The following is a 27,730-nucleotide window of genomic DNA, read 5'->3' as shown; positions in this document are numbered from 1 at the left end:
GAAAACGCAAGGAAATCTGATAAAGATAGGTAAAATTGTAAACAATGTGGAAGACGTAAAAATGCTGTAGTTATGATAGAGGAGACCACAGAGGTGATGTCAAACATTGTGGTATGTACTACTTTTAGAATCTACCTGTTTTTTATGTCAGTGATTCTAGCATAAGTCTAATCAATTGATTGACCTGTGTGTATGATTTTACTTATACCAAAGTTGGCAATAAATGATGCAGTTTTTAAAAAAAATTAGCAGTCTATATTTAATATTGTAATATAGTTCTGGAGATCATATTTCAAAAATAGCTTAAAAATTGGGGAGGGAGAAATTCTTCTAAAAAAGAAAACCTAAAGAACTAGGTAGATGGGGGGAAAATGGGAGAAGGGACAAGAGTAAAAAAAGAGTTAAAAATCATCAATCTTTTAGCAAAGAGAAATACTGAGTTTTCTTAGGAGTTGTTAAAATTGACCTGTGTAGAAAAATTAACGTCTTATATATTATCAAGTAAATATGAGAATAAATAAATAATAATAAATAATAAAGTATTTGGAGTCAGGAAATCCCTGGCTTCTGCCACTTCTTGATTGTGTGATACTGGGCAAATCGCTTAACTGAACCTCGGAGTTGCTAAGGTTAATGTATTTAGCAGTGTTATAGTAAATGGCTAGTGCTGTTTCAGTGTTTGTTACCATTATTCCTGATATTTTTACTTTTTGGCTGTGAGATTATGGGCAAATAAAGTCTTTGAGCATAGCAGTAGGAACATAGAGGATGCTCATATATGGTGAGTTTCCTACCTCCTTGTGTTGCCCACATTTTCAGAGCCTCATTCTTGATGTTCTTGTTTGGTATATCAGCCATTAGATGATATTTATCAGTTCTTTCTCTTGATAATAAATATAGGACTAAAATAATATATACGATGTAGTAGTAATTTATATGTTATATGGCTTATAACATAGGACTACACATAGCAGTGATAGTCTTTAGTGGTGTTCTGTAACTTACTAAATTATGTTCTGGCTATAAACATAATATTAGTTTGTTTTAATGGTTATCTTTTTTAAAAATCCTTTTCTTCAGATACAGACGTTTACAGTGAGTTTTATCCTGTGCCACCTCCTTACAGTGTTGCTACCTCTCTTCCTACGTATGATGAAGCTGAGAAGGCCAAAGCGGCTGCAATGGCAGCTGCAGCAGCAGAAACATCTCAAAGAGTAAGACAATGTTACCATTTCCTTCTGAGAATATTATTTGTGTTAATTGATATGTATATTCAGTAATATCAAAAATAGTTCTTTGTGCTTGTAGTTTTGTTAGTATTGACTACTACTTATTTGTGTCATCATTTTTTGGCACTCTCCTATTTAAATTTACCTTCTGCATTCCTTGACCTTCTCATTTCGATTTCGATTTCTGTTGGTCTTCTCCTGCACCCTGTCTTTGCTTGTGGTCATCCTAGGTGGAATCTTTACCAATAATTTATCATTTCCTAAGTCTTGATTTCAGGCATCTCATGCACTAACCTTCACCCCCCCATACTTCCAACTCCCTCATTCAAGTTACCCCCACCCCATTGACCTCTTCACTGTCAATGAAGTGTCTTTAGTGTCCTTATTTCCCTTCGTATATAGTTTAGATTCTGTGGTCCATAACTATAATTATAGATCGTTTTTTTCTATTCTTTTTTTTTTTTTAATCAGTCATCAATTTTACACACATCACTGTATACATGTCAATCCCAATCGCCCAATTCAGCACACCACCATCCCCACCCCACCGCAGTTTTCCCCCCTTGGTGTCCATACGTTTGTTCTCTACATCTGTGTCTCAACTTCATTTTTTATATATTAGCATAGCCAGTTTCGTGACTCTATGAATGAACTCAAGGTAGGTTAAAGACACAAAGAAAGAAGTTACCAGGCCTACAAAATTATGTTTGTCAATTCACTTTTTTTTTTTTTTTTTTTTTTTGTCCTTTGAACACATGCCACCCTAGAATTTGGGAATGATGGTCAAAGATTCCACTGCCCTTTTTTCTCCCTCATCTCCCTGTCTTAGTAATAGAGTCAGTGATATACATGTGTGTTATTTCCTGTTCTGGTAAAAGGAGTGGCTGTCTCAGTAATGGAGAATCAATGAGATGTATGTATGCTATTCTTCAGTCAGGTAAAAGGTAGAAATTATTTACATTTTAACGTGGCTGCAAGCAGGACTAGAGTTTGTTACCTTTATTTCTTGCTTTAGTCTTTAGAGATGTCAAATTCTGGGTTAACCCCATTTTGTTCAGGAAAAAGACACAGAAATATCACATGACACAGGAAAGCTAGAATTAGGTGAGGGGAAAAGGGAGAAGAAGGTGCTTGTATGTATAGCATTCTTGTCCTGCTCCCATCAGGCCAGAGCCCAGCACGTAGATTATTTGATGGGTAAGCGGTTTTCCTGGACAGGTTTCTTTCATCAGCCACAACCCTCTTCAGACCTGCTCCCACTCGCATCCTCCAACACACACAGAGTTAAACGTCATCATAAATAGTTTTGGGCACATAAGTAAAGATAGTAAACCTCAAATTTATTATTGATTTTTAAATAATTAATTAATTAATTAATTGTTTTACTTTTGGCTGTGTTGGGTCTTTGTTGCTGCGTGTGGGCTTCTCCCTAGTTGTGGCGAGCGGGGGCCACTCTTCATTGCGGTGCGCCGGCTTCTCTTGTTGCGGAGCACGGGCTCTAGACGTGTGGGTTTCAGTAGTTGTGGCACACGGGCTCAGTAGTTGTGGCTCGCGGGCTCTAGAGCTCAGGTTCAGTAGTTGTGGCACATGGGCTTAGTTGCTCCGCGGCATGTGGGATCTTCCCGGACCAGGGCTCGAACCCGTGTCTCCTGCATTGGCAGGCGGATTCTTAACCACTGCACCACCAGGGAAGCCCCTATTATTGATTTCTTTTCCTTCTGAGGGGGAAGTAAGTTTCTGTTAAGCCCGTGGCATAAATATAGCTCAGTCAATAAGGATTTTTGATGTTGGGAGGGGAGAATTATAGAGAAGGAGGATAGATCTCTTAAGGTGTGGAGTTTTTATTAGTGCATGTGTGTTTGTACATGCATTTATATTTACATGCACACACTCTCAGTGAAGTAGGACAGTAACTCCTTTTCTCAGGGAGTGTTTTCCTAGGGACTTTGGAAATGGTAAAGGTCCTTGAAGGATGCTTAGGACCTTGGGTCCTCTATTGCCCTAACTTCTACACAGTTGGATAGAACTCTAAAGAGAAAGTAGGAAGCATTAAGTCTTGTTCTCTGTGCTTTGAAGTAAGCATAAAGGTGATTTTACCTTTTGGAAAGAAAACTCTGAAGTGTTACTATTCAATACCCTTCATCATTTCCAGTGTCTTGTTTTTAGAAAGTAATGTGATTCCCAGCCTGAACTGGAATATGTCCATAAAGAAAAGTTTTCTGTTTTTACCCATTTCCGATACCATTGTAACTCTAGCTTGTGAGAATTGTGGAAAATTTTATGGACAGCAAAAACAGAGTTGTACAAAGAGACCAACTTATAACTTAGGTCCTTGTAAAAAAAATCTTTCAAATTTGTCAGTTTCTATCCCAGTGCTCCAGCACCCTCTTTCTGCAAAGTATCATTCAGTATGGATTTCTATACCTGATTCAGATAAAAAACGGGTCTGATTAGCACTTGAGTACATTCAGTTGTAAATGAATCTCAGCTGGATGAGCTGAAAGTTTATTTCTTAAATCCAGTCTCATTGGGGGAATGTAGGTAGCCTGGAGACTTGGAAACAATACTGTTTTCTACTATTTCTTATTTCTCATGAGTAGGGTTGCAGGTATGATTATGTGATGACTCATTGATTTACTGAAGTGTATTGCCCATTTTTAATATTTCTCTGAAAAATATTTGTTTCACATGATTCACGTGATAAAACTTTTAGAACATGGCTTGTCACTTAGTCTCATATTATGACCATGTATAGTGGATAGGGTTCATTTTTTTGTCCCTTGGTTAGACTTGTGTGTCAGTAACTTGTCTTTTGATGTAAAAGCTAGCGCTTGATCAATTGCGAACAACTCCAGGACGACCTTGTGTTTACATTTCTAGCGCCTAGCTATTATCTGGCACATCCTTGGTGTTTAATAAATAACAGTTAATTAAGTTAATGAATGCTTTCTTTAAATTAGCCAGTGTGGGAAATCAGAAAGGAAAATACGACTGTTGTCCTATTACAGCTCTTCGTTTTAATTTTTTTTTTTTTTTTTTACCAATTTTAGGGTTTATACGTCAATGTTTAATGTAATTGAAATGATTGCATAGCTACTATCTTTTATTTTTTAAGCATTTTATGTAAATATTTTTCTGTTATGTTAATGGTGGAGTGAAATTCCATGGAATCAATATACTATATAATATAGTGGCCATTCCTCTCTAGTGAACAATTAGATTCTTTTCAAGAGTGTTTGTGTTTTCCAGTGTTAATGTTGTAAAGGACATCTTTGTGCATATGTCTTCTATCTTTTTAAAAATTATGTCCTGGGCTTCCCTGGTGGCACAGTGGTTGGGAGTCTGCCTGCCAGTGCAGCAGACACGGGTTCGAGCCCTGGTCCAGGAAGATCCCACATGCCATGGAGCAACTAAGCCCGTGCACCACAACTGCTGAGCCTGCACTCTAGAGCCCACGAGCCACAACTACTGAGCCCGAGTGCCACAACAACTGAAGCCTGCGCACCTAGAGCCCATGCTCTGCAACAAGAGAAGCCACCCAATGAGAAGCCCGCGCACTGCAACAAAGAGTAGCCTTGCTCGCCGCAACTAGAGAAGAGCCCGCGCACAGCAACAAAGACCTAACGCAGCCAAAAATAAATAAATAAATAAACAAATTTTAAAAAAAGAAAAAAAAATGATGTCCTATGATAAAATCTCTTGGACTGGTGTTTCAAAAAGAGTATGAAATTTTATATTCTTGCCATCATATTGACAGTTTTTTTTTGGCCTTCTGTGCTTTAATGTTTATTTCTTGAATTAGCTTGACATGATATAAAAATGCATTAATATGTATTTAATCATTGCCAATTATTAAATTGACCATAAGACCATAAGGATATATGATTGCAGAGTTTAAGGGATCTTTTTTTTTTTTTTTTTTAATATTTATTTATTTATTTATTTATGGCTGTGTTGGGTCTTCATTTCTGTGCGAGGGCTTTCTCTAGTTGTGGCAAGCGGGGGCCACTCTTCATCGCGGTGTGCGGGCCTCTCACTATCGTGGCCTCTCTTGTTGTGGAGCACAGGCTCCAGATGCGCAGGCTCAGTAATTGTGGCTCACGGGCCTAGTTGCTCCGCGGCATGTGGGATCTTCCCAGACCAGGGCTCGAACCCGTGTCCCCTGCGTTGGCAGACGGATTCTCAACCACTGTGCCACCAGGGAAGCCCTAAGGGATCTTTTTGCCTAAATAATGAGCAATATGGTTTTGAAAGTCTTTTTCTTTCAGAAAAGCAGTATATGTAGTGAGACTACCATGACTGCATGGAAAGAACATTGGTATCCTGGATTTAAGTCCTGCCTTGACCTAACTAATTATGTGATCTTGGGCAAGTCACTGAGCTTCTCTGAGCCTCTGTGTGTACTAACACAAAATTGAAAATTAACACCCACCTGAGGTTATGTATATGTAACATGGAGATAGTGAGTTTGTAAATCAGGTCATGTCAATCATTTGATCAAAACTCTGTAAGACCTCCCAGTTCACTCAGTAAAATCCAGGGTCCTTTAGTGGACTCTGGCTTTATTTCTTCCTGTTTTCTCTCTTATTCACTGTGGTTTCAACCATGTTAGCCTCCTTGCTATTTCTGTAACATGCCAGGTCTGATTCTCTCTTAGGAACTTGGCACTGGCTTATCCCTCTGTGTAAAACACTCCTCTATGAGATGTCTGCATGGCTGACTCTCTTACCTCTCCTTTAATTCTTTGCTCAGTGTCACCTTAATGAGGCTTATGCGACCACCATATTGAAAACTGTAGCCCTTACTAAACATCCTAAACATCCTTTCCTTACATTATTTTTTCCTAAACATCCTTTCCTTACTTTTTTTTTTTTTTGCAGAGCATTTGTACCTTTTGTATAAGTAACTTTTTTTTTTTATTTTTTTATTTTTTTTTATTTTTTATTTTTTCAAACATCTTTATTGAAGTATAATTGCCTTACAATAGTGTGTTAGCATCTGCTTTATAACAAAGTGAATCTGTTATACATATACAATATGTTCCCATTTCTCTTCCCTCCTGCATCTCCCTCCCTCCCACCCTCCCCATCCCACCCCTCTAGGTGGTCACAAAGCACCGAGCTGATCTCCCTGTGCTATGCGGCTGCTTCCCACTAGCTATCTATTTTACATTTGTATAAGTAACTTATTTGTTATCCGGCTCCCCTCACTGGGATATAGGCTTCAGAAAGGCAAGCATCTTTGTTTTACGTACATTCATATATCCCAAGTACCAGGAAGCAAAGTCTTACGTAGAATGGGTATTCTATCAACATTTGTTGAATATTGGAGGCAATTAGTGATAACAGACTTTGTACGTGCTTTCAGAGAAGTTTCTCGACATTTATAAGCAACTACAGTAATGTGTTTGTATATTATTTTTGTACACAAAAGTATTGTACTATATAAATGATTTTCACTTAATATATTTTGGAGATTATAATTTATTTTTAAATCTTTACATTGCTTTTTGAATTTCATTGTTTTAGATATACAATAATTTGTTTCATTGATCTCAAGAATTATAAACGGTCTGAGATTTTAGCCTACTTGCAAGCTAACTGATTAGCTTGTCACAGTTTTGTGGATGCTCCCAGAAGACACAGGACTGCTGGGTCAGAGACAGAAACTTTATTATTCACAGCAATAGTAGTAGCCAGGGTGTTAGCATTTTCCCACGGCAGTTTCCTGAGCCTCAGGTCCTGCAGGGCAACTCAGAGGGGCCAAGCAATGCCTCTGCTCGCAGTGTGGAACCCTGAGTTCAGGGGAATCCAGTATTTTCTAATGGCCGATAAGCGTGCCTACATTTCTGCTCTGGAGAGAGATACTATTTCTCTCTCCCAGAGCCATCTACTATATAAACATCCTTGAAAAGATAATACAGGGAAAAGGTAGCCAATGCCTCTACCTGGGAGACATGTAGAAACATGAAAGACTCACAGAGAATTATCTCCTGACAGTTGCCCACTATTGATGGGCATTTAGATTGTGTCTAATTTTTGCCCTTATTAACATTGCTTCAGTGAATTATCTGTAATACATAATTTCTTATATTTCATGAGCTGGAATTACTGTGTCAAAGGATGTGTACGTTTTAATTTTTGATAAATATTGCCAAATTGCCAACCGTAGAGTTTGTACCAATTTAGAGTTCACCACTGATTATGAAAAATCCTCTTTCCATTTGACAGTGATGCAGCAGTGTCACATCGATCTTTTGTGATGTCATTTTCATTAATTCGATGTTATTCAATTTTTATCTTTTTTGTGTTTACTTTTAAAGTTACTCTTTTCAGGGGTGTCCATGAAAAATTAATACTTGCTAATGTTTTTTGAGTACTTATGTATCGGATACTGTACTCATTATCTCATTTTGCCTATACAATACATTGAGGACATTAGATTTTATTTAAATTTTTATCTTTACACTTAAGATTATAAAGTTGTAATTATCAGTAGTTTAGTGAGCTATTCTAATAGTTTATGTTTTACAGATTCAAGAGGAAGAGTGTCCAACAAGAGATGACTTCAGTGATGCAGACCAGCTCAGAGTGGGTAATGATGGGATTTTCATGCTGGCGTTTTTCAGTAAGTGAAAACTGAAACTGTTTCCAAACTATTTTTTTGCATATATTGGTTGTGTATGTATTTAAAGTAACATAGACAGTGAGGGAAGGCAGATACTGTCAGTGTGTGTCTTACCTTGTTTAAAATGTAAATTGCTCCTGACATTTAACTAACTGTGATCATATGATACAAATCCTAGGATTTGTTAAACACTTATCAGGTAACTTTGTGTTGCAGTTATTATGCTAGATGCTGACTGTATAGAGATATATATATAAGCATATTTAAAGCTAAATATGTTTTTGTATGTGAAATGCTGCATGTCCATTTGGGGCTATAGGAGCGTGTATAATGAAATGATAAATTCTGCTTTTGGAGCAGAGGACTTCCACTTGAGTGTCTTTAAACAGGAGGAAGGGTTGGAAAAGGAGATATTCTGGGGAACTGGAACAATGTGATTTGAGACACAGGAGTATGAAGGTTTGTCTTATTTGTGCGGAATGGCGAGTAATTAGAAGACCAGAAACCGTAAATTTTAACCTTTTGCAACATTCTTAATTTAACATTTGACTTTATAAAGTAGACTTAAGCTACTTGTGGAAAGACTTCATTATAGCCTTCATTATTTCAGTTCCTGTCTCAGGAATGGCACATGGTACACTCAGTAAATAATATTATGACACTCAAACTGTCTAAATTGATAAAATAATTTTTGGAAACCCAGTATTCAACTAAGTACATTTATTAGATTATGATAGGGTTAATTTCTGCCCTCAACCTGGTTCAATGACCAAGCTTTCATACCTTCTTTGATAGAATGCTGACTTAATTTATTTCAGCTGTGGAGTTAATTTTGCTGATAGAACTGAGGAATGTTTTACCTATGTAAAGTACCACATTCAACTTTAATAATAGACAAAATAGAAAATACATACTTCCTAAGTTGAGTTACTTTTGAGTCTGAAAATTCCCTTACCTTTTCGTGCATTTTGAAATGGTTCTTGCTTCCTTTCTTTATTTCATTTCATCTACTGAAGAATAGAAGTAGTTAAACCACTCAGAAATGCGTGGGTGGATGGGCAGGCAGTTACATTTTTCTCTTCAGATTTACTAAATTATATTCAGATTGGCAATCAGCTAATGTATATGCAATATTTATGTCTTGTGGTTTTAGTTATAATTTGTAGTTAGATATGATGTTAAGTATGATGAAAAGGAAGTGAACACTTTGGCTACAGATAACTCTGTTTTGTACTGTTAGTCTAGTGAACTTTAATTTTTTTCTTAGTTTAAGTTCAACCTGGTAACCCTTTATATTAATAACAGGCTTCCCACATATTTTCTTTACAAAAAGAGTAGCGTAAACATTAATTCCTTTCATGGTTATGTCTTTTAAGAAATCTTCATTGGAAAAAGAAAGAATTTAAATTTATTGTAGTTATTTGTAGTTAGTGTAAATACCTGTTTCTTAGGAATAAAAACATGTTATTTGACACCATCTAATTACTTGACTCAGAGCTTAGTTATTATCTCTCCATTTCTGTATTTCACTTAACCATGCTATCTTCTTATCAATCTTTATTTTTTTAGATCTGACAACATTTCACTGATACACCAGTGTTGTAAGTGCACAGTAACCTAGGCACTTGGTTGACCTTATTTTTGGCCACTGGTGGTACATTAATTAATATGAATATAAATATTTACATTTAATATATTAATGTAAATTACCTGCCTTTTATTACATTTTTACTAAATTATGTTTCTACAGTTTATATCTTTATGCTTCCTATTCTACAAATACTGCACCAGTATTATAAGAGTAAGATTATAAATTATTTTTCACCTTCATTTCCTGATAACATTTCTTTGGGTAGGCTGTAGGCCAGTACTTCAGTTTATTTGCTTTAATGAGCATAGATTTATTTGTAGTCACTACCATCTAGTGGCTGTTCTACAAATTGCAACTTGCTATATTTTCCAAACTCTAAACTATCCAGTAGCTATTGTCTAGGTTCTGTTCTATTGTCTATTTCTAAGGTCTGGAAATAGATTTTCTTTAACGTGGTTTATAATTTAAGCATTTCAGGTTATACAAGTTGTGCAAATAAAACTGCAGCGATTATCAATAAGAATATTTCAATTAAAACCTTTTGCTGGTTTAATTCTTTCCTTCTCTGTTTTCAATGTCTACAATTCAGTCTCTTACCACATGTAACCCTAAAAAAAGTTTACGCGTAAATTTGGTAAGATAATTGCTTGCCCATGTTCAGAAAATGTAAAGAACGAAATGTGTGTATCCCCTGATAATGTTTTGCTTCTCCTAATCCCTTGAAATGTCACTGAAAAATGCCTTATATGTGCCTTATGTGCTTGTATCTGAGCATACTTTTAAGAGATTTTGTCTCTAAAAGAATGGAATAGAAGTCAGTTATATGTTAGTTAAAAGCTAGAAATTAAGGTTTGGTTCGTTGGATAATTGACATTCTGTGGAAATGACCTTGAACTCTAATGCTTAAAAATGTAATGGATTCTGTTTAGAAAACTTTTCTAAGGTTTAGCCTTTCGTACTGTGTGTGACTCTTCACGTCAGCATGCTATAGTAATAATTAATCACCGGCATTATTCCCATTTTAGACTTGAGGGAAACATAATTAAAAAGATATTAAGTTACTTGTACGTAACTTTAAAAAGAATTAGAAAGGTGTTTTGAAACGTGAATTCTGATTTGTAAGAAATTGCCAAACTGTCTTTCAGTTCCGTTCTGCATTCCTACCAGCAGTGAATGCTCTGATCCTCATCAGCATTTAGTATTAACAGTTTTAAAAATTTTAGAAATCTAATAGTTGTGTGGTAGTATCTCTTTATGGTTTAATTTGCATTTCCCCAATGATTAGTGATATTGAGCATCTTTATTCAGTAAATTCTTTCAAGTACCTACCATGGATGAGTCATAAAAGTGAGAGTTCTTAAAGGGGTTATCTGGGCACTACACATTGAAAAACAATGCATTAATGACTTATTCTGTTCATGTAAAGCTCTGTTTTTATATAGCTTTTAGAAGAGGTCACATATTATAAGTGAATCCAGAAAGGGGGGACATCTAAGAATTATAACTACACATTAAGAAACTCATAATATTTGTGAACATTTTATTGAATTTGTTCTGTTTATAAGAAAAATAATTTTGTCATTTCATTGCTTATAATTTAGTGGAAATGTCTTAAAATTAATAAATTGTTAGCTTCATATTTTTCTCAATGGCTGATAGTTTAAACAAAGAGAATTGCATGAGGATAAGACAGGAATTTGCCTTTATGCAGTTCAGAATCAAGTATAGTGAAACTGATTATTCTTTGTCTGGGAACTTACTGTGTTTGAAACCTGGTGCATTTATATATAATGAGGATTTTTCTGTGATAAAAAAATTAATAAGTGCTTAATGTTAGTATATTGGTATTCATTCATTTATGATATTCATTTGTTTATTTTCAAAGCAAGTATCAAAATTTTTTTAATTTAAAACTTTTTAAACTTTTCATTTTTTAAATTTAGGAAATCATTGCAAAAATAGTACAATTGCCATATAACTTTCATCCAGCTTTTCCAAGTGTTAATGTATGTAACTTCAGTCCAATCATCAACATTAAGAAATTAACATTACGAAAGACTACGAACTAGTTTGTAGACCTTATTCAAATTTTGCCAGTTGTCCCACTGATGTCCTTTTCTTGATCTAGCATCTGTTTCAGGATTACACATTATATTAGTTTCTGTGTTTCCTTAGTCTGCCTCAACCTGGAACAGCTTCTTAGTCTTTCTTTGTTTCATAACAACTTGGATTCTTCTGAAGAATACTGGTCAGTTATTTTGTAGAATGTCTTTCAATTTGGATTTAGCTCATGTTTCCTCATGATTAGATTCAGGTTTTGCATTTCTTTCCTTTTTTTCTTTTCCCCCCTCAAGAATACCACAGAAATGATGTGTTCTTTCCAGTACATCAAATTAGAAGCAGTGATCTAGATATGTCTTATTGCTAGTGATGTTAACTCTCATCAGGTTAAGGTAGTGTCCGCCAGCTTTCTTCACTATGAAGTTACTCTTTTCCCCTTTATTATTAATAAGTATTTTGTGGCTATTGAAAATTTTAAAGTGTAGCCTTACTAGTTAATGGATAAACTACAGTGTACAATATTGCTTTCTAGATTATTCTGCTAACCTCCTTGGGTAGGTGGGAGGTATATATAATAAAAAGATCACTGGATATAGGCATAAAAGACTTGGATACTCCAGTCCCAGCTATGCTTCTTACTTGCCTTGTGACTTTGTGTGGAGCCCAACTGTTCTAAGTCTTAACTTGTCCTGTTCTTGTCTTCTTTCTTAGGCATGTATATGTTCACCTGCCTCTACTACACATTATTTCTTTTATGGATTTTACATACTTACGGTTTAGTGTACAATTTATTAAATTCTCTTTTTTGACAACTGAGACAGACATGTCACAGAGGATCCAGAATTGAATGCTTTGCTCTTTCTGTACCTTAAAGACCTATTCAGCTTTACTTCTATTTTATAGGCCAAGGGCCATAAAAAATGAATCTATTTATGCTTCAGTAGTCACAACTACTCTGTTTTCCTAGTGCTTAAACCAATTAAAGATGATTAAGTTATGCATTTGTCTGTTCAGGCTGCCATAACGAAAAACCACGGTCTGCGTGGCTTAAACAATGAAAATTTATTTTCTCACAGTTCTGGAGGGTAGAAATCCAAGATTTAAGGTTCCAGAAAATTTGGTTTCTGGTGAGGGTTCTCTTTGGACCTGCAGTTGGCTGTCTTCTTGTGGTGTCCTCACATGGCCTCTTCTCTACGTGTGTGCAGAGAGAGAGAGCTTTCTCGTGTCTATTCCTCTTCCTATAAGGACACCAATCCTATTGTATTAGGGCTTCACCCTTATAACCTTATTTAATTTTAGCTACCTGCCTAAAGGCACTATCTCTAAACACAGTCACACTGGAGGTCAGGGCTTTAATCTATGAATTTTGAGGGGACAGAGTTCAGTCTATAACAAATTATATCACATGAGCACAATTTATAGGAATTCATACTGCTGGCGGAGAGCATAAAGAAAACATGGTGGCTCATTAACTACTTTTTTGTTCTTTTGAATCTTATTTCTCGTTTGGGTGCAATGATACATATAATAGATATCGGTAAATCTGATTTTGAAGAAATTGGACAGTGTTTAAATTATTTTTTCCCCAAAGCTAAACATACACATACTCAAAGGTGAAAATACACTTTTGGAATGTTTTGCTGTTTTGGATTTTCTCCATCAGTGCCTCCTATGTTTCAACAACATGACATGCTGGCAAAATGATAGAATGTTTATAGCACACTGAGATAAAGGAGTGAGGTGCTCAGGACTGGTGGCAATCTGTCCTCTGCCCCAGACCTCACCTGCCCGCCCTAAGGGCTGAGGAGAGAAGTATCTCAGCCTGTCATTAACACATAGGTAGCAACCAGTTGGGAATCTCTACTGCTGTTTGGTAATATAAATTCTTTACTTTAAATAGATATAAAATTATTTTTTGTTATGTGCTTTCCCTACAGCTAACACAAATATTAGCCAGTTTGATACAGAGTGGCTATGTGCAATAGATTATTCTACAGTGATGGAAATAGCCTATCTCTGTTGTACAGTACGGTAGAGAGTAAACAAGCTTCATTTACAGTAGTGTCTCTTGAACTTTTTTTGCAGGAAAGATGGGACCTAGTCTGTAATGTGAAGAGATCATTTTGCATGGGTAGTGATGACGGCTAGCGTTTTTTTAGCAGTCACCACGTGCCAGGTTCTGTCCTGTCCTACGCTTAAGCTCTTTACATTCTCACTTAATCCTCTTATCAATCTTGTGAAGTAGGTACTTAAAGATCAGAGGACTGTGGCTCAACAGAAGTCAGCAGTGAGTCCAAGGTCATATATCTAGTGAGTGAGTATGGTGTGACTCAAACGCGAGTCTCTTATTTCAAATTGATTTTTCTGACTGTCACACCATATAGTACAGTTTCCCATAAATGATCAAAAAAGCTGCGACTAGAAAGTGTTAGGAAGGAAGAAATTACAGAAGTAGGGGTATTACTTCGAAGAAATAGCCATTTCATTTAAACTTATCCTAAAACGTTTCCTCTTTGTCTTTAGAATTCTGAAAAACTAGAATTTCTCTAGGTAATTTGCTTTATTCTCCCTGAGGCTTGGTTGGAGATATTTAGGGTAAGAGGCTGGGCACTGAACAAGATTTAGGTTCAAATTGATCTTTAGTTTTATTATTATTACTATTATTATTTTGGTGATGTTGCTATCTTGGACGTAAATAAGGTACTCTGATTATATCTCAAGGACCTATGTCCGAATGGTTTCTGCTGTGAGAAATAGAAAACGCTTACTCAACTGTTTTAAGTAGTTAGGAGATTATCTCACAAAACAAGAAGTCCCGGGATGAGCAGACCTCAGGCACGGACCGTTATCAGTGCTGTGGCTCTGCTTTGCTTTGCTTCGGTTTTCTTCTCTCCCCCACTATTTGGAGTGATGGTTGAATCCTCAGGCTGATAGCAGGCTCCCTGCAGCAGTTCCAGGTGTTACAGTTAAACGCGATACCCAGTGGAAGAAGGGCCTTTTCTTCTTTTCTTTTTAAAAAACTTTCATTGTAGAAATTCTCAAACTAGACAAGAGTGTAATAAACATCTGTGTATCCATCACCCAGCTTCAACAATGATCAATTTAAAACCACTGTTGTAAAAAAAAAAAAAAAAAAACACTGTTGTTTTACCTATATTCCATCTTCCCTCTCCTTGCTGTGTTTTTAAGAGTGTTTTTCAGAAGTCCTATTTAAAAAAAAATTCACTGGCAAGGGATTTGGGCCTTCTGTGATTTTCCCAGACAGGACTCACCTTTGGGGGCTAAGTATGGGGTCCAGCCTTTCCTAAAAATACAGGCTCTAGAGGTTGGTGGGTTCCTGGGAAGGGGAACAACAGGTTTTGTTAGGTAAGAAGAGAAGCCAATGAACAGTATCTGCTCTGGGAACAGTAATTTATAATTTATTCGGCTCATCTTTGATATTGCTTTTTAATTTGGCTGGCTGATGATGGCTTAGACTAGACTTTTTGGGTAGGATCACATGGGAGCTACATTGTGACCTAATTTTTAACCGGTTTAAAAATGCAGTTTCAATAACAAATGTATGTATAAAAGAAAAAAAAAATGCAGTTTCACCTTTTGGTGATAAGCTGTAAGGTATTGATTCTTGTTGACCAAACTGACAAGAAACCAAGCTCACCCACTTGTTAATGTGTAGTAAATAACTAGTACATTTGCAAAAGGTAAACTATGGTCTCTAAAGAAGACTTAATTAGTACAGAATTAAGAGAAAGAACTGCTGTTTCCATTGAGTCGTGAAGTATCATTGATGTTTATATTATGTCTCTGTTGATTTGTTTCCTAAGTGTGGTCTTTAAAAGAATTATTTCTCTTGCTTTCAGTGGCATTTATCTTCAACTGGCTTGGATTTTGTTTATCCTTCTGTATCACCAACACCGTAGCGGGAAGGTATGGCGCCATCTGTGGGTTTGGCCTTTCCCTGATCAAATGGATCCTTATTGTCAGGGTGAGTGTCTTGTTTTTTTTTTTAAACATCTTTATTGGGGGCGTCCCTGGTGGCGCAGTGGTTGAGAATCCGCCTGCCAATGCAGGGGACACGGGTTCGAGCCCTGGTCTGGGAAGATCCCACATGCCGCGGAGCAACTAAGCCCGTGAGCCACAATTACTGAGCCTGCGCCTCTGGAGCCTGTGCTCCGCAACAAGAGAGACCGCGATAGTGAAAGGCCCGCGCACCGCGATGAAGAGTGGCCCCCGCTCGCCGCAACTAGAGAAAGCCCTCGCACAGAAACGAAGACCCAACACAGCCATAAAAAAAAAAAAAAAAAAAAAAATCTTTATTGGAGTATAATTGCTTTACAATGGTGTGTTAGTTTCTGCTTTATAACAAAGTGAATCAGTTATACATATACATATGTTCCCATATCTCTTCCCTCTTGCGTCTCCCTCCCTCCCACCCTCCCTATCCCACCCCTCTAGGGGGTCACAAAGCACCGAGCTGATCTCCCTGTGCTATGCGGCTGCTTCCCACTAGCTATTTTACATTTGGTAGTGTATATATGTCCATGCCACTCTCTCACCCTGTCACATCTTACCCCTCCCCAGGGTGAGTGTCTTGATAGCCTCTATCACTTTTGTCTCTAAAATTAAAATACATAAAATTTCCTATGTAGTTCACAAATGTTCATTTTGTGTATATGAGCTCAATTATTTTGAGACTTATTCTAACTTCTGTACTTAACTATCATAGTGATCTCTGTGGTGTGGACATTTTATGACTGTATTATATGAGAGCTTGTTAGTATGTGGAAAGAACTTTTTGTTTGTTTGTTTTTAATTAATTAATTAATTTATTTTTGGCTGTGTTGGGTCTTCGTTGCTGCCTGAGGGCTTTCTGTAGTTGCGGTGAGCGGGGGCTACTCTTCGTTGAGGTGTGTGGGCTTCTCCTTGCGGTGGCTTCTCTTGTGGCAGAACACGGGCTCTAGGCGCACCGGCTTCAGTAGTTGTGGCGCACGGGCTCTAGAGCGCAGACTCAGCAGTTGAGGCTTAGTTGCTCCGCGGCATGTGGGATCTTCCCGGACCAGGGCTCGAACACGCATCCCCTGCATTGGCAGGCGGATTCTTAACCACTGCGCCACCAGGGAAGTCTCAGTAAGTGGAAAGAACTTTGAAATCAGATAAATCTTAGTTTGAATCTCATCTTTTTGTACATCAGTGTTCTAACTTTAAGTTTTTAAATTGTTCTGAGCATTAGTTTCTTCATGCTAAGCTGATAATAGCTGCCATTCAGTATTTTTGTGAGGCATGAACATGATACATTTAGAGTACCTTGCTCAGTTGCTGCACAAGTATATGTGCTCAGTAAATCATGGCTGCCACTATTGTGATATAGCGTAGGTCTGCCTAAAATCAGTTTTAAAACATAAAGATTTCCATTGGTTAGTGAAATTATCATGGACTTAAATATCTTCTCACTGTTTCTTTTTTCTTTTTCTTCTTTTTTTCTTTTTTGGTAACATTAAGAGCTAAAAATTACAGTACAGGCCTTTGAGGTGGTTATGAGAACTCATCTTTTTTTCCTTTACATTCCTTCTAAGCCTTTCTTCTCATTTTCCTGTTGTTCCTGGAAATCACCCTCTGTCTATCTCGTATCATTTACAAGGTAGTATGTAGGGAGATGACAAGAAGTCCTTTTCTTTCTCCTATCTCAACAGCTTTTCTAGCCCCCAAATCATTTTTTGTACGCATTGTACAGGCAGTAGTATTGTTCACATAATCTTCCCCCAGCTCTTTTCCTTTGCCTCTTGAAGGCCCCTTTTGGCTCCTTTTTACAAAGCTTTTCTCCTGATTCCTTTAGGTAAGGCTAGGAAAGTGGCTTTGTTAATTAATAACTCTTTTTAAAAGTTCCCCACACATTTAAATGCTATATACAACTAATAAAATATATACTTTCTACAAATCATATATATTTAAACATTGATTTCTAGTTGAATGAGTCAAGTCCTCCTGAAGAATTTGCAGTAGAATCCATATACTAATATGTCGGCTTTTATTAAGTGCTTCAGACACTTCAATTATGCACCTACATTGTCAAATAGATTAAAAAATTACCCATTATAAAAAATATTAAAACTTTGAATTTTATGTGTTTCTTCATTATTATTATTATGTTTTTGAAAAGTTCCTTTTTTAAAAAATTATTTATTTATTTATTTATTTTTGGCTGTGTTGGGTCCTCGTTTCTGCACGAGGGCTTTCTCTAGTTGCGGCGAGCGGGGGCCACTCTTCATCGCGGTGCGCGGGCCTCTCACTATCGCGGCCTCTCTTGTTGCAGAGCACAGGCTCCAGACGCTCAGGCTCAGTAATTGTGGCCCACGGGCCCAGCTGCTCCGCGGCATGTGGGATCTTCCCAGACCAGGGCTCGAACCCGTGTCCCCTGAATTGGCAGGCAGATTCTCAACCGCTGCGCCACCAGGGAAGCCCTCTTCATTATTTTTAAACTTATTTTATTACTTCCCAGGGTTTCAGTAATCTTCTCAGACCCTGTCTCTGTTCAGACTAGATTATAGGATTTGGTTATTAAACAGTTGATTCTTGGTGGGACCTGTGGACTGGCTTCTTCTAAGGTGATTAAAACCTGAGCCATTGTAAGAACTGCCCCCCTGGCAATTACTTGTTTTAATTTCATTTAAAAAATGTAGAGTGGGTTCCCACCATTAGCATAAATCTGTTAGGTATTATGGGGCATGCAGAGATAAAGAGACAGTCCCTGCCTTTGCAGAAGTTATTGCTAGAAAATCTCAAAAGAGTTGGAACTAGGTAATGTCCAACATTGGTTATGTTAGTAATAGAATTAATTACTATTATTCAAATGAGATTTCTTGTCTAAGTCACAGAACACAGAAAATGATTTGATTTTCTCAATTCTCCTAAAGTTATTGAATTGCTAGTATCATTCTACATTCATAAAAAAGAAACTAGTGCATTATATGCAACCTTTGCCTCTAGGATATTAGGGCCTAATTCTCTCTTAGAATCCCAGGTTGAGAAGGGGTTAGATTGTCTAGTAATCAACTCCAGTCAGTGTGATAAAGATGGGGACCTTAAATTCAAAGACTGGAGTTTCTCAAAGTTTTGTAAGGTATATAAGAGCGTCAAGTTTAATCACCGGGACTGTTTAGTTTCCTTTTAAAATACCTTTACTGAGTTAAGGTTAATATTATACCTGTATTGTATATTGAGAATTGATATAAGAGAAGGATTTTTAAAAATCTTTTGGGGCTTCCCTGGTGGCGCAGTGGTTGAGAATCTGCCTGCCAATGCAGGGGACACGGGTTCGAGCCCTGGTCTGGGAAGATCCCACATGCCGCGGAGCGACTGGGCCCGTGAGCCACAATTACTGAGCCTGCGCGTCTGGAGCCTGTGCTCCGCAACAAGAGAGCCCGCGGTAGTGAGAGGCCCGCGCACCGCGATGAAGAATGGCCCCCACTTGCCGCAACTGGAGAAAGCCCTCGCACAGAAACGAAGACCCAACACAGCCATTAAAAAAAAAAAAAAAAAAAAAAATCTTTTGTTATAAAATAACAATAGCCACCATTCAGTGAGTACTTACTATGTTCCAGGCATAATTCATTCCAGGCACTAAATTCTTTAACCCTGTCTGTATCAGTGATGCTGGAGACAAGCCAGCCATTTTATTGATGATGAAGCTAAGAATAAAAAGTCTAGTAACTTGCTCAGTGTCCCACAGTTTGCATGTGGATTTAAATCTAGCTTGATTTCAGTTCAGTGCCTGTTCTCCTAATTCTGTACTGCCTCTGTAACACTGTACTTTGACTTTTATTATAATGCTCAAGGCAATAAATTTCCCTTTTAGTTCAGTGCTGAGAGAAAGGTTTTCTCCTGAAAGCCTGGTGTTTCCTTTTATTAGATAATAAGCAATTTATAAATTAACTGCTGCTTTTCTTTTTGTTTCTGAGCTGCTGTGAACCTCATATTTAGTGTAAATATCTTTAGCCCAAGATTCTGATATTATTTCTAAGGCTTTTGATGTTTCTATTATTTGTTTTAAAAGGCATATATATTTTATTAAAAACTGACAAGTCTTTTAGAAAGTAGACAGGATGTAAACAATAAAATACTGGTGTCATATTAATAAAATAAAATCAGATGAATTCTTTTTTTTCAAATTTAAATCAGGTAAATTCTTATTGTTGGTTAATTTATTTTCCAAAATTTGATTTCTGCAGCCTGCGGTTGACCAGTCAACATGAGTTATTTACTTATTTTAAAAAAACCAAAAACACACCTTGGCTCAGCCCTATGACTTTTAGTATTTTGAAACACTTGATAACTTAGTAATGAGCCCCAAAGCTTATTAGTTTATCCTTTTTACATGGTGAGTTTTTCTCTTTGACTTCAAAGTGAAGGTAATTCTATTCTTCACTTGGGAATAAATAAAGAATAGCTGCAGGTTAGTACTTTTGGTGAAGAATGACATTGTTCTTTTCTGGTTGCCTCTTGTCGGGTAATATTATGTATTAAATATATTTTAAATATTAGAAATATGTATTTTTAAATATATTTAAAAATTAGAAAGTTAAAAATGTATTGCTTTGGTTCTTTATTCCTTTTGTTCTTATAATCTCTAAAACCTGTATGAAAACCTTTTATTTCTAATTATTAATCATTCAATTAAAAAGTAGTGTAGTGCTTTCCTACTTTACAAGCTATATTTCTACAATTTTCTAGTTCTTCCTTTATTGTACATATTTTAAAGGTGTAGGAGTATGTGGGATTTGCATGTATGATGGTACTTTGAAATCTTTAATCTTTGTAATTTCTAAAACTCTAAGCTGAGAACTTAGATCATGGTTCATATATTGTAAATACTTCCTGTGAGAATAATTTAAAAGCTTTTAAAAACAGATGTAGATAACCTTTAGTGGATATGCTTCCTCACTAGTAACATTACAATTTGTAAGCATTTTTGTTATTACCAAACCTGTAAGATTTTTAAGCTTTTATGGAAATTACCAATGAATAGTTGGAAATAATTACCTATAAAGTTGGAGATAGATACATCTGAGGACAAATCTGCATTTAACAAACTCATTTTTAGTTAAATCAGATTCGGTTCAGAGACCAATGGAAACAGAGTAGATTAAATAAGCAGGAAAATTAGACTGATTTAAAAAGAAAACTTTTCGAAGATAATAAATCATCATGTCCCGAGTCTAATCAAGGAAAAGATACCTGTGTCCAGTATCATCAAACCCTGCCTTCCATCTGCCTGTTCATATCCTCACTTCACAGAGAATATAAACTGTCTACCACGGCCACTAATAGGAACTGTTGAAATGCCGCTTCAAGGTTCATTTAGCTGTTCTCAGCTCACTGTTGGGAAATGAATGCTGGAGCATCTAGTTTGAAAATAAAAAGACTCTAATGAGTTGGGGGTCTTTATGTGCCTAGTATTCTTGGCAGTGATTAACAGTAGGGGGTGTACAGAAGGTCAAAAGCTCTTCTTTTTAGAGGTCAGCAGAACATCCCCATCTGATAAGATTAAACTAATGTGGCTTTTGGTGTTAATATCTAAAGCAGCAGGTTGCTGTAGTGTGTTTGGGATGGTAGTTGTGGCTTTGAGAGATTATGAAAAAAGAACTGACATGTGAACTCCTTAATGAGAAAATGTTGGATTCAGATATATAGCACTTATCTTTCTTCTTTACAAGCAGTTTGAAACTATTTTTTGTTCCTAAAATATTTTGCATAAGTTTGTTTGCTGTTATTTTTTCTCAAATAATTATATGTGTATGTCATTAAGTATTTTTTTTTCTTTTCTGTTTCTCTTTTTGTGCTGTTTTAAGTGCTAAAGATTATTTGAGGTAAATCATTCTGAAACTAAGACTTATGATTTTCAAATTTAGGTACACAAATACGGTTAATATATTTATGTTCACTCCACAGTTTTCTGATTATTTTACTGGATATTTCAATGGACAGTATTGGCTTTGGTGGATATTTCTTGTACTTGGTAAGTTTATTCTTAATGCATTTCAGTATGACTAATTTGCATTTAGTTTAACTTTGATGTTTCCTAAAAATGTGAGATGTAAATATACTGTTTTGTAATTTATGTGGAAAAAATTTTTCCTGTTGTAAAATTCTCATATCCACACTTATATCATCTTGGCTATTCAGATAATTCAATGTAGCACTCTGGATTTCTGATTTAAAATTCAGAGCCTGTCAATTTACAGAATCAGTGGTTGAATGATAAGTCAATCCTACAAAACTTGAAAATCCTAAAATGATTAAAAAATAGTTGCCTTCAGCATTTATTTTGGAAAATATACATGCATAATTTTCTTTTAATGATCGTAGGAGGTGTTGAGAGGAGGATAGTTGGATATTCTGTCCATTCTTTTATTTTTGGATCATTGAAACATTCTTTACACTTTTGAAGTATACCCTGCATTAATCATTAATCAGTCAGGCATAAGGAAGGGCTTCATGCCTAATGATCACAGTACTTCTGTTGAGTTTTCTTCTTACAAGGCATGTCTTTTATTAATATTGATGAATTTTATGGATTTCCGATTTTTGATCCCTTGTGTTTTCCTCTTTAGATATATGATAATTAAGTTAATCTTAAACTGACATTATACCTTTAATCCACATTTCAAGTTTATTTACTGACATGAAGAATACATTTTGTTTCTATTTAGGTTTAAGAGCCCACATTTCTCTAGTAACATAAATTTATACCAGAAAATAGCATTTCAGTAGGTGGCAGTGTTCTCCTTGAGTTTTTATTTAGTCCTGCTGTTGCATCTTTTGGATCTTTGGGGAAACAAAATCTTAGTGGTCGGTTAAGGTCACTAAAAATCCTAGATTGTTTCTCTAATAATTACAATGAAATTATTCTAAAGTTGTGATTTTGTTGGGGAGTCAGACTTGTACAAAAGTTTAGCCAGTTTTTTGTATTGTTAATTGTTTTCTGACTGATTCTGTGCTCATTATTGAGTTTCTTCCTTAAAACTGAAAAAATTGATGAAGTCTTTTAGGTATTTAAGCACACTGAATGAGATACTTGCTTATAAATATTATTAGCGGATTGAGGAGTCTTCGGAAGGCAACTGAGACAGAGTAGAATGCAGAGGACAGCCCCAGTTCCATAGCAGAGCCATAATCTAGCATTTAGGGGAATGTGAAAACTTAATTCATGATCAGAATGTTGCTCTCACATAATACTCAGAAGAGTGTTGAGCACATCATAGAATGCTGAGAAACAATAGCTGCTGAGTGATCGGTTTCTAGATGTGAATTGGCTTATTTTGGAAAATGCCTGAGCAGAACAAAATATGTCTTAGAATCAGCAGCTTCATAGACAAAAGAAGGGATTTCACAAATAATTTTGGTTTATATTTTTCAGTAATACTTTTACGTTTGGATCACAATATCATTATCTTTGAACAGCATCTGGAAGGGCATGAGGGTAGAATTCAGTGTGGGAGTCACAAGTAGAAAGAGGATATGGGAAGCAGATGGGATCAGATTTAGGTGAAACTTATACCACTTGTTTAAGTCATTATTTGTATATCTCTTCTATCTTTCCTTTCTAATTTATTATAACCATGCTTCTTATTTTAGTGCTTCGATTATTGTCTTAGAATTGGGTTACAAATTTCAGTTGAGACTTTACATTTTAAATTGACAGACTCTTCCTCCTGGTGAGGAAAGTTGCATGCATACATATCTTTTGGTCCCTGCCCTCCCGCCCACCATTACCTAGTTAAAAATTTACTGGAGTTAATAAATGTTGCCCTTAGAATTGTATGCTTAAGTATATCAAAGACTTAACTCTACTAATAATGGTAATGCTTTTTATACTTAGCTAATATTTTTCATCTGTAACTTTGAAGCATTTCACAGGCTTTGTTTTATTGATTACTAAAGATACCTGTGATTATTATAAATGATTATTAATGTAAATGTTTATTATTTAAAAATACTGTTTTACAGAGAACACTGAGATAGATAGAAGATAGATCTCAAATCATTTAAGAAATCACTAGAGTGGCTGCTTCCAAAGTCTTCTTTCTTGATTTTTCTCAACTTAATTTTTATTATAAATTAGTCTTTTATTATTACTTGAAAATAATAGCTAATAAGTAAATTATTTACATAATGCACATATCACTAAATACAGATCTTGCAGATGACAGGCACCTGATCTTGCTAGACAGGCTTATTGATTTTATCCCACATTTGTTAGCAATTACGTGCATATGTTCTCTCTTGAATACTTTATATCAGTAAATATGTCTTAGTTTGCTTAGTAGTTATAGTAATTAAAAAGTTTGGTATAAAATGGGATTTCTATGAGTTGAATCAGTTTAAATGCATTAGGTAGCTTTGCTTTTTAAGAAATAATATAGTAAGTGTGTATTTTTGTGTAATTTTGGATTTTCATGGCTGGATTTACTTTACTTTAGATACATCTAGGTGTAACAAATTGAAAGAATTTGGGGGTGGCAGTAAAATTTTATTATATTTCCTTACAATAGAGTTGTCATTATAATGTAAAATATATTATGGAATGACTGTAATCCTACATGTTAAATTCCTTAGACCAAGAGGATCTTGTTTATAATTGTCTATCTAAAATTTATTGTGTCCCCTTTCTGTGTAAGAACATAACATATCTGTATTATTTCAACCTTCTCAGGCCTGCTTCTTTTCTTCAGAGGATTTGTTAATTATCTAAAAGTCAGAAACATGTCTGAAAGCATGGCAGCTGCTCATAGAACAAGATATTTCTTCTTATTATAGAGGTAAGAAATATTAATATATTAACTGTTTATTCCTTTTGTATTCAAATTCACCAGATGCATATGAAATGCTTCATGTGTACTCATGTTGTTTACTCAAATTTAGCGTATTTAATAGATTTTTATACTGTTAACAGTCACTTACTGAAATTTAAGAAGTTGTGAACTTTTAAGATAACTTCCATTTTTAAAATTGAATTTCATACATTTTAATTTTTAAAAATGTATTATGAGTAAACTGAAACTTGAAATCAGACTTTTAAATTTCTTTTTAAAGCTTGACCACAGGATGTATATGAAGTAACCACCAGCACAGCATTTGAAAGCTTGGAAAACAAAATATGACAAAGCACTTACACAGAGAGAATGGACATTTTGCATAAAACAGTGTGAAATTCACATAGATATCTGGTGGATAAAACAAACAAACAAAAAAACAAATCTGTGATTGAAAAACAATTTGCCATGCACTGATCTTAACAAACTGAATCAATGAATAAAAGTTGTGTGAAGAAAATAGGAGCTTTGTTACTATTTTCTTAATGTGTGCCAGTTCGTATCAACAACGAAGGCTGCAACTTGAATAAATGGGAATATAAAGAAATGAGCAGAGGTTGTCTTACTGGTTATCCAGTGAGTTTCTGGAGGCTGTGTCTGTAGTAAAGGCATTTATTTATTGTGCAGCTAGTAGATCTTCACATGAAGAGACCTCATATCTCTACTCCTATACTATTGATACTTTTAAAGCAAGTATCATACACTTCATTGATTTGAACTTTTAAAGTAGTTGAACTGCATAAGCAAAATGTCTACTAAAACACTTAACTTCTGGATGTATCTTTAAGTACAAAATGTTTCAAGTTGCTATGACTTAAGTGTAAATAAATTGTATGATTTGTGATTTGGTTGCTTAAATTTTATGCTTATATGAGTTTTACGTAAGCGAACATGATTTACTTATTTCTGCTAAAGAGAACAATGATTACAATTGCACTTCTGGATTATATTTAAATATCACTTTAAATGTTCCACTAAGGTTTCTTCTTCCCCCTAGAAGATGTCACATTTTCTCTTTAACTGGTAAAATGTCTTTACAAGCAGTGACCTTAAGAGTTTGTCGGTATTACCTGTAAGATAAAAGGCAAAGTAATTTTACTAATTTAAATGATATTCTGTCAATATTCAGTGTGATTACCTTGTTTGCATTTTCAAGAGTTTAAACTATAATGTAAATATTTTCTAGATGGTTAGAAACCTAAACTTTAGAATATATTTTGATATATGCTACCTTATGTCATTCTTACCAAAAGGATATTATATACTTGATGTAATACTACTATAAGATGGGTTTTCATTATGCTGTCGTTTAGATAATTGCAACTTAATACATTTTAAGGCTAATTCTTTTTGTCCCTAGACTGCATCGACCAGACATTCCTTTCTTATATCAATGTGAAATTTCCAGATCGTCTGTAAACCTGCAACTTTAATAAGATAGAAGACTACTAAAAACAGAAGACAAATTAGTGAAGAAAAGGTAGAGCTTCAAAACTGAATGGCAGAGTGGTTTATGCTTAAAAGCCGTTTCTGTTCATTCTCTTAAATATTTATATTTCATTGGTTTTGCACAGTTGCATATGTGCCCATTTAAAAGATTTGGGTATACTTGAAAGAAACCGTAAAGTTGTAGCAGTAAAGTGCAGGCACATTTGATTAATCAGTGTTTGATATAATTGAAAGAGCTGAGTGATAAACAGTCTTCCAGCATGTAAATGCCATTGACTTCTGACCTGACATTTAATGTAATAAAAATGAAATTATTAACCATGTCAAATACTTCAGTTTCTGGCTCTTAGATTTATCTAGTAACTCTACACATGAAACATCCTTTGTTATATATAAAGTTTTTTGAAACCTGCAGTGCTGATTATTAGACTTTGTCAGATTGTTGAACCAATATTTACATCATTATTTAGCAAAACTTTCTGTAAACATGCATAAATTACTTTCTGCATTGTTTTATTAGAAATTGTGTCTAGATATCTCTTCATTAATTTTAAATTAAGTGAACTTAATATATATAGAAAATTTGGGTGTTAAAGATAGTTTTAGGACAAATTTTAAGAAAATGTGGGTATGCCACATGTCCTTTATAAGAAAATCTTTTTTTTTTTTAAAGGGACATGACAGTTTTAGGGTTTCTCAAATGAGAAGCTTGGTTATTAGCATTGTTCATCTTAGAGATTCTTTCAGGAAGAGATTGTGTTAGATATTATATTTATTTCATTTAAGACATTTTTGAAAATTAATTTTCTGAATAAGATATTCTCATTTGCATTTTGTCTTTTAAAAAGCCAATAAAAAGTATCTTTCAATATCATTGTAATATTTTTTCCTTTAGCTGTTTAGTTTAATTTAGCAAATAAAAACTTGTGCTTTTAATAGCTTCTTGCTTTCCGGTTGTAGGATTAACTTGTAAAAATCATTTCCTGAATTGAGATATGTGAAATATCTGTTTTCAAGTTATGGAAATGTGTCTGTGGAATATGGGGTGTGAGTGTGTTGCGAGAGTGTGTGTGAATATTATCACAACTGGAATCTATTTTACATTCATAAGCTACTACATTTTACAAATCATTTTATGTCTCATCTGTTTTCTCTTCAGTTATATCTTTGCTTTTGAAATGCAACATTAAAAATGATGGGAATTATCTTTTAAACTTAAAAATCAGTTGATACAGCTATATAGAACATATAAAATTGATTGCTTGTTTATTATTAGACACTGACTACTAAAAGATACATCTAAAACTATTCAGGGTCATTTTTCCATTTCTGAAAAAATAAAATTTATTATGCTTTATAACTTTTTTTGTATTTCTCTGTATTTTCTGATTTATTTCATTGTCTTTGATAAATAAAACATGTTTTGTTTTGCTAATTGAGCCTCCTATTTTCTTGTTTTCCCTCATTTATTCTCCTCCCCTGCTAGAATTTTTATTGTTGGTTAAAGTACCTGTTACTCCCATTGAAGTAAAACAATAGCCTGGGGTAAAGAAACAAAATATTTGATTTAGTTGCCTGATTTGGAAATTAATTAAAGTTAAAATTTACTTAGAAGAAATGTGAACTCGTGCTAGATCTCTTTATTGCACATTAATTTTCCTGTAGACCTGTACTTTGTTCTTTGTAATAGTTTTTAATGAAATTAAGCTATGATACATAGTAAGTTAAAATATCTAGATCATCTATCATACGTCAATTTATTAAAATTTTATTTTTGTTTCTGTGGCGTTAATACTTAGTTTCTGCATGTGGATGTTGACCCAATGTCAAAACTTCACTTTTTGTTTTGATTTTTTTCCCCCCAAATCTGTAAGATTCAAGTGTGATATTACCTGATCCTCTTT

General features: G+C 35.0%; 1 protein-coding gene across 2 annotated transcripts in view; it reads left to right on the top strand.

The window, feature by feature from the left end:
- The window catches only part of NDFIP2 (Nedd4 family interacting protein 2), a 61,738-nt gene extending 34,477 nt beyond the window's left edge, over positions 1 to 27,261 (top strand). Inside the window, exons 3-8 of one of the 2 annotated variants that reach the window (XM_007186246.3) lie at positions 1,081 to 1,214; positions 7,763 to 7,856; positions 15,369 to 15,493; positions 21,454 to 21,520; positions 24,218 to 24,323; positions 25,738 to 27,261. In XM_007186246.3, the coding sequence (XP_007186308.2) occupies positions 1,081 to 1,214; positions 7,763 to 7,856; positions 15,369 to 15,493; positions 21,454 to 21,520; positions 24,218 to 24,321 (524 nt within the window). In that variant the 3' untranslated portion in view covers positions 24,322 to 24,323; positions 25,738 to 27,261. Of the gene's footprint in view, positions 1 to 1,080; positions 1,215 to 7,762; positions 7,857 to 15,368; positions 15,494 to 21,453; positions 21,521 to 24,217; positions 24,324 to 24,597; positions 25,710 to 25,737 lie in introns of those variants that run through there. The other variant, XM_007186247.3, reaches the window with a different exon arrangement.
- The last annotated feature ends 469 nt before the right edge of the window (positions 27,262 to 27,730 follow it).

Source organism: Balaenoptera acutorostrata, chromosome 18, assembly GCF_949987535.1.
Source record: "Balaenoptera acutorostrata chromosome 18, mBalAcu1.1, whole genome shotgun sequence".
Classification (NCBI taxonomy): Eukaryota; Metazoa; Chordata; class Mammalia; order Artiodactyla; family Balaenopteridae; genus Balaenoptera; species Balaenoptera acutorostrata.
The sequence above is the reverse complement of the archived record's forward strand: the minus strand, read 5'-3'. Positions and strand labels throughout refer to the sequence as shown.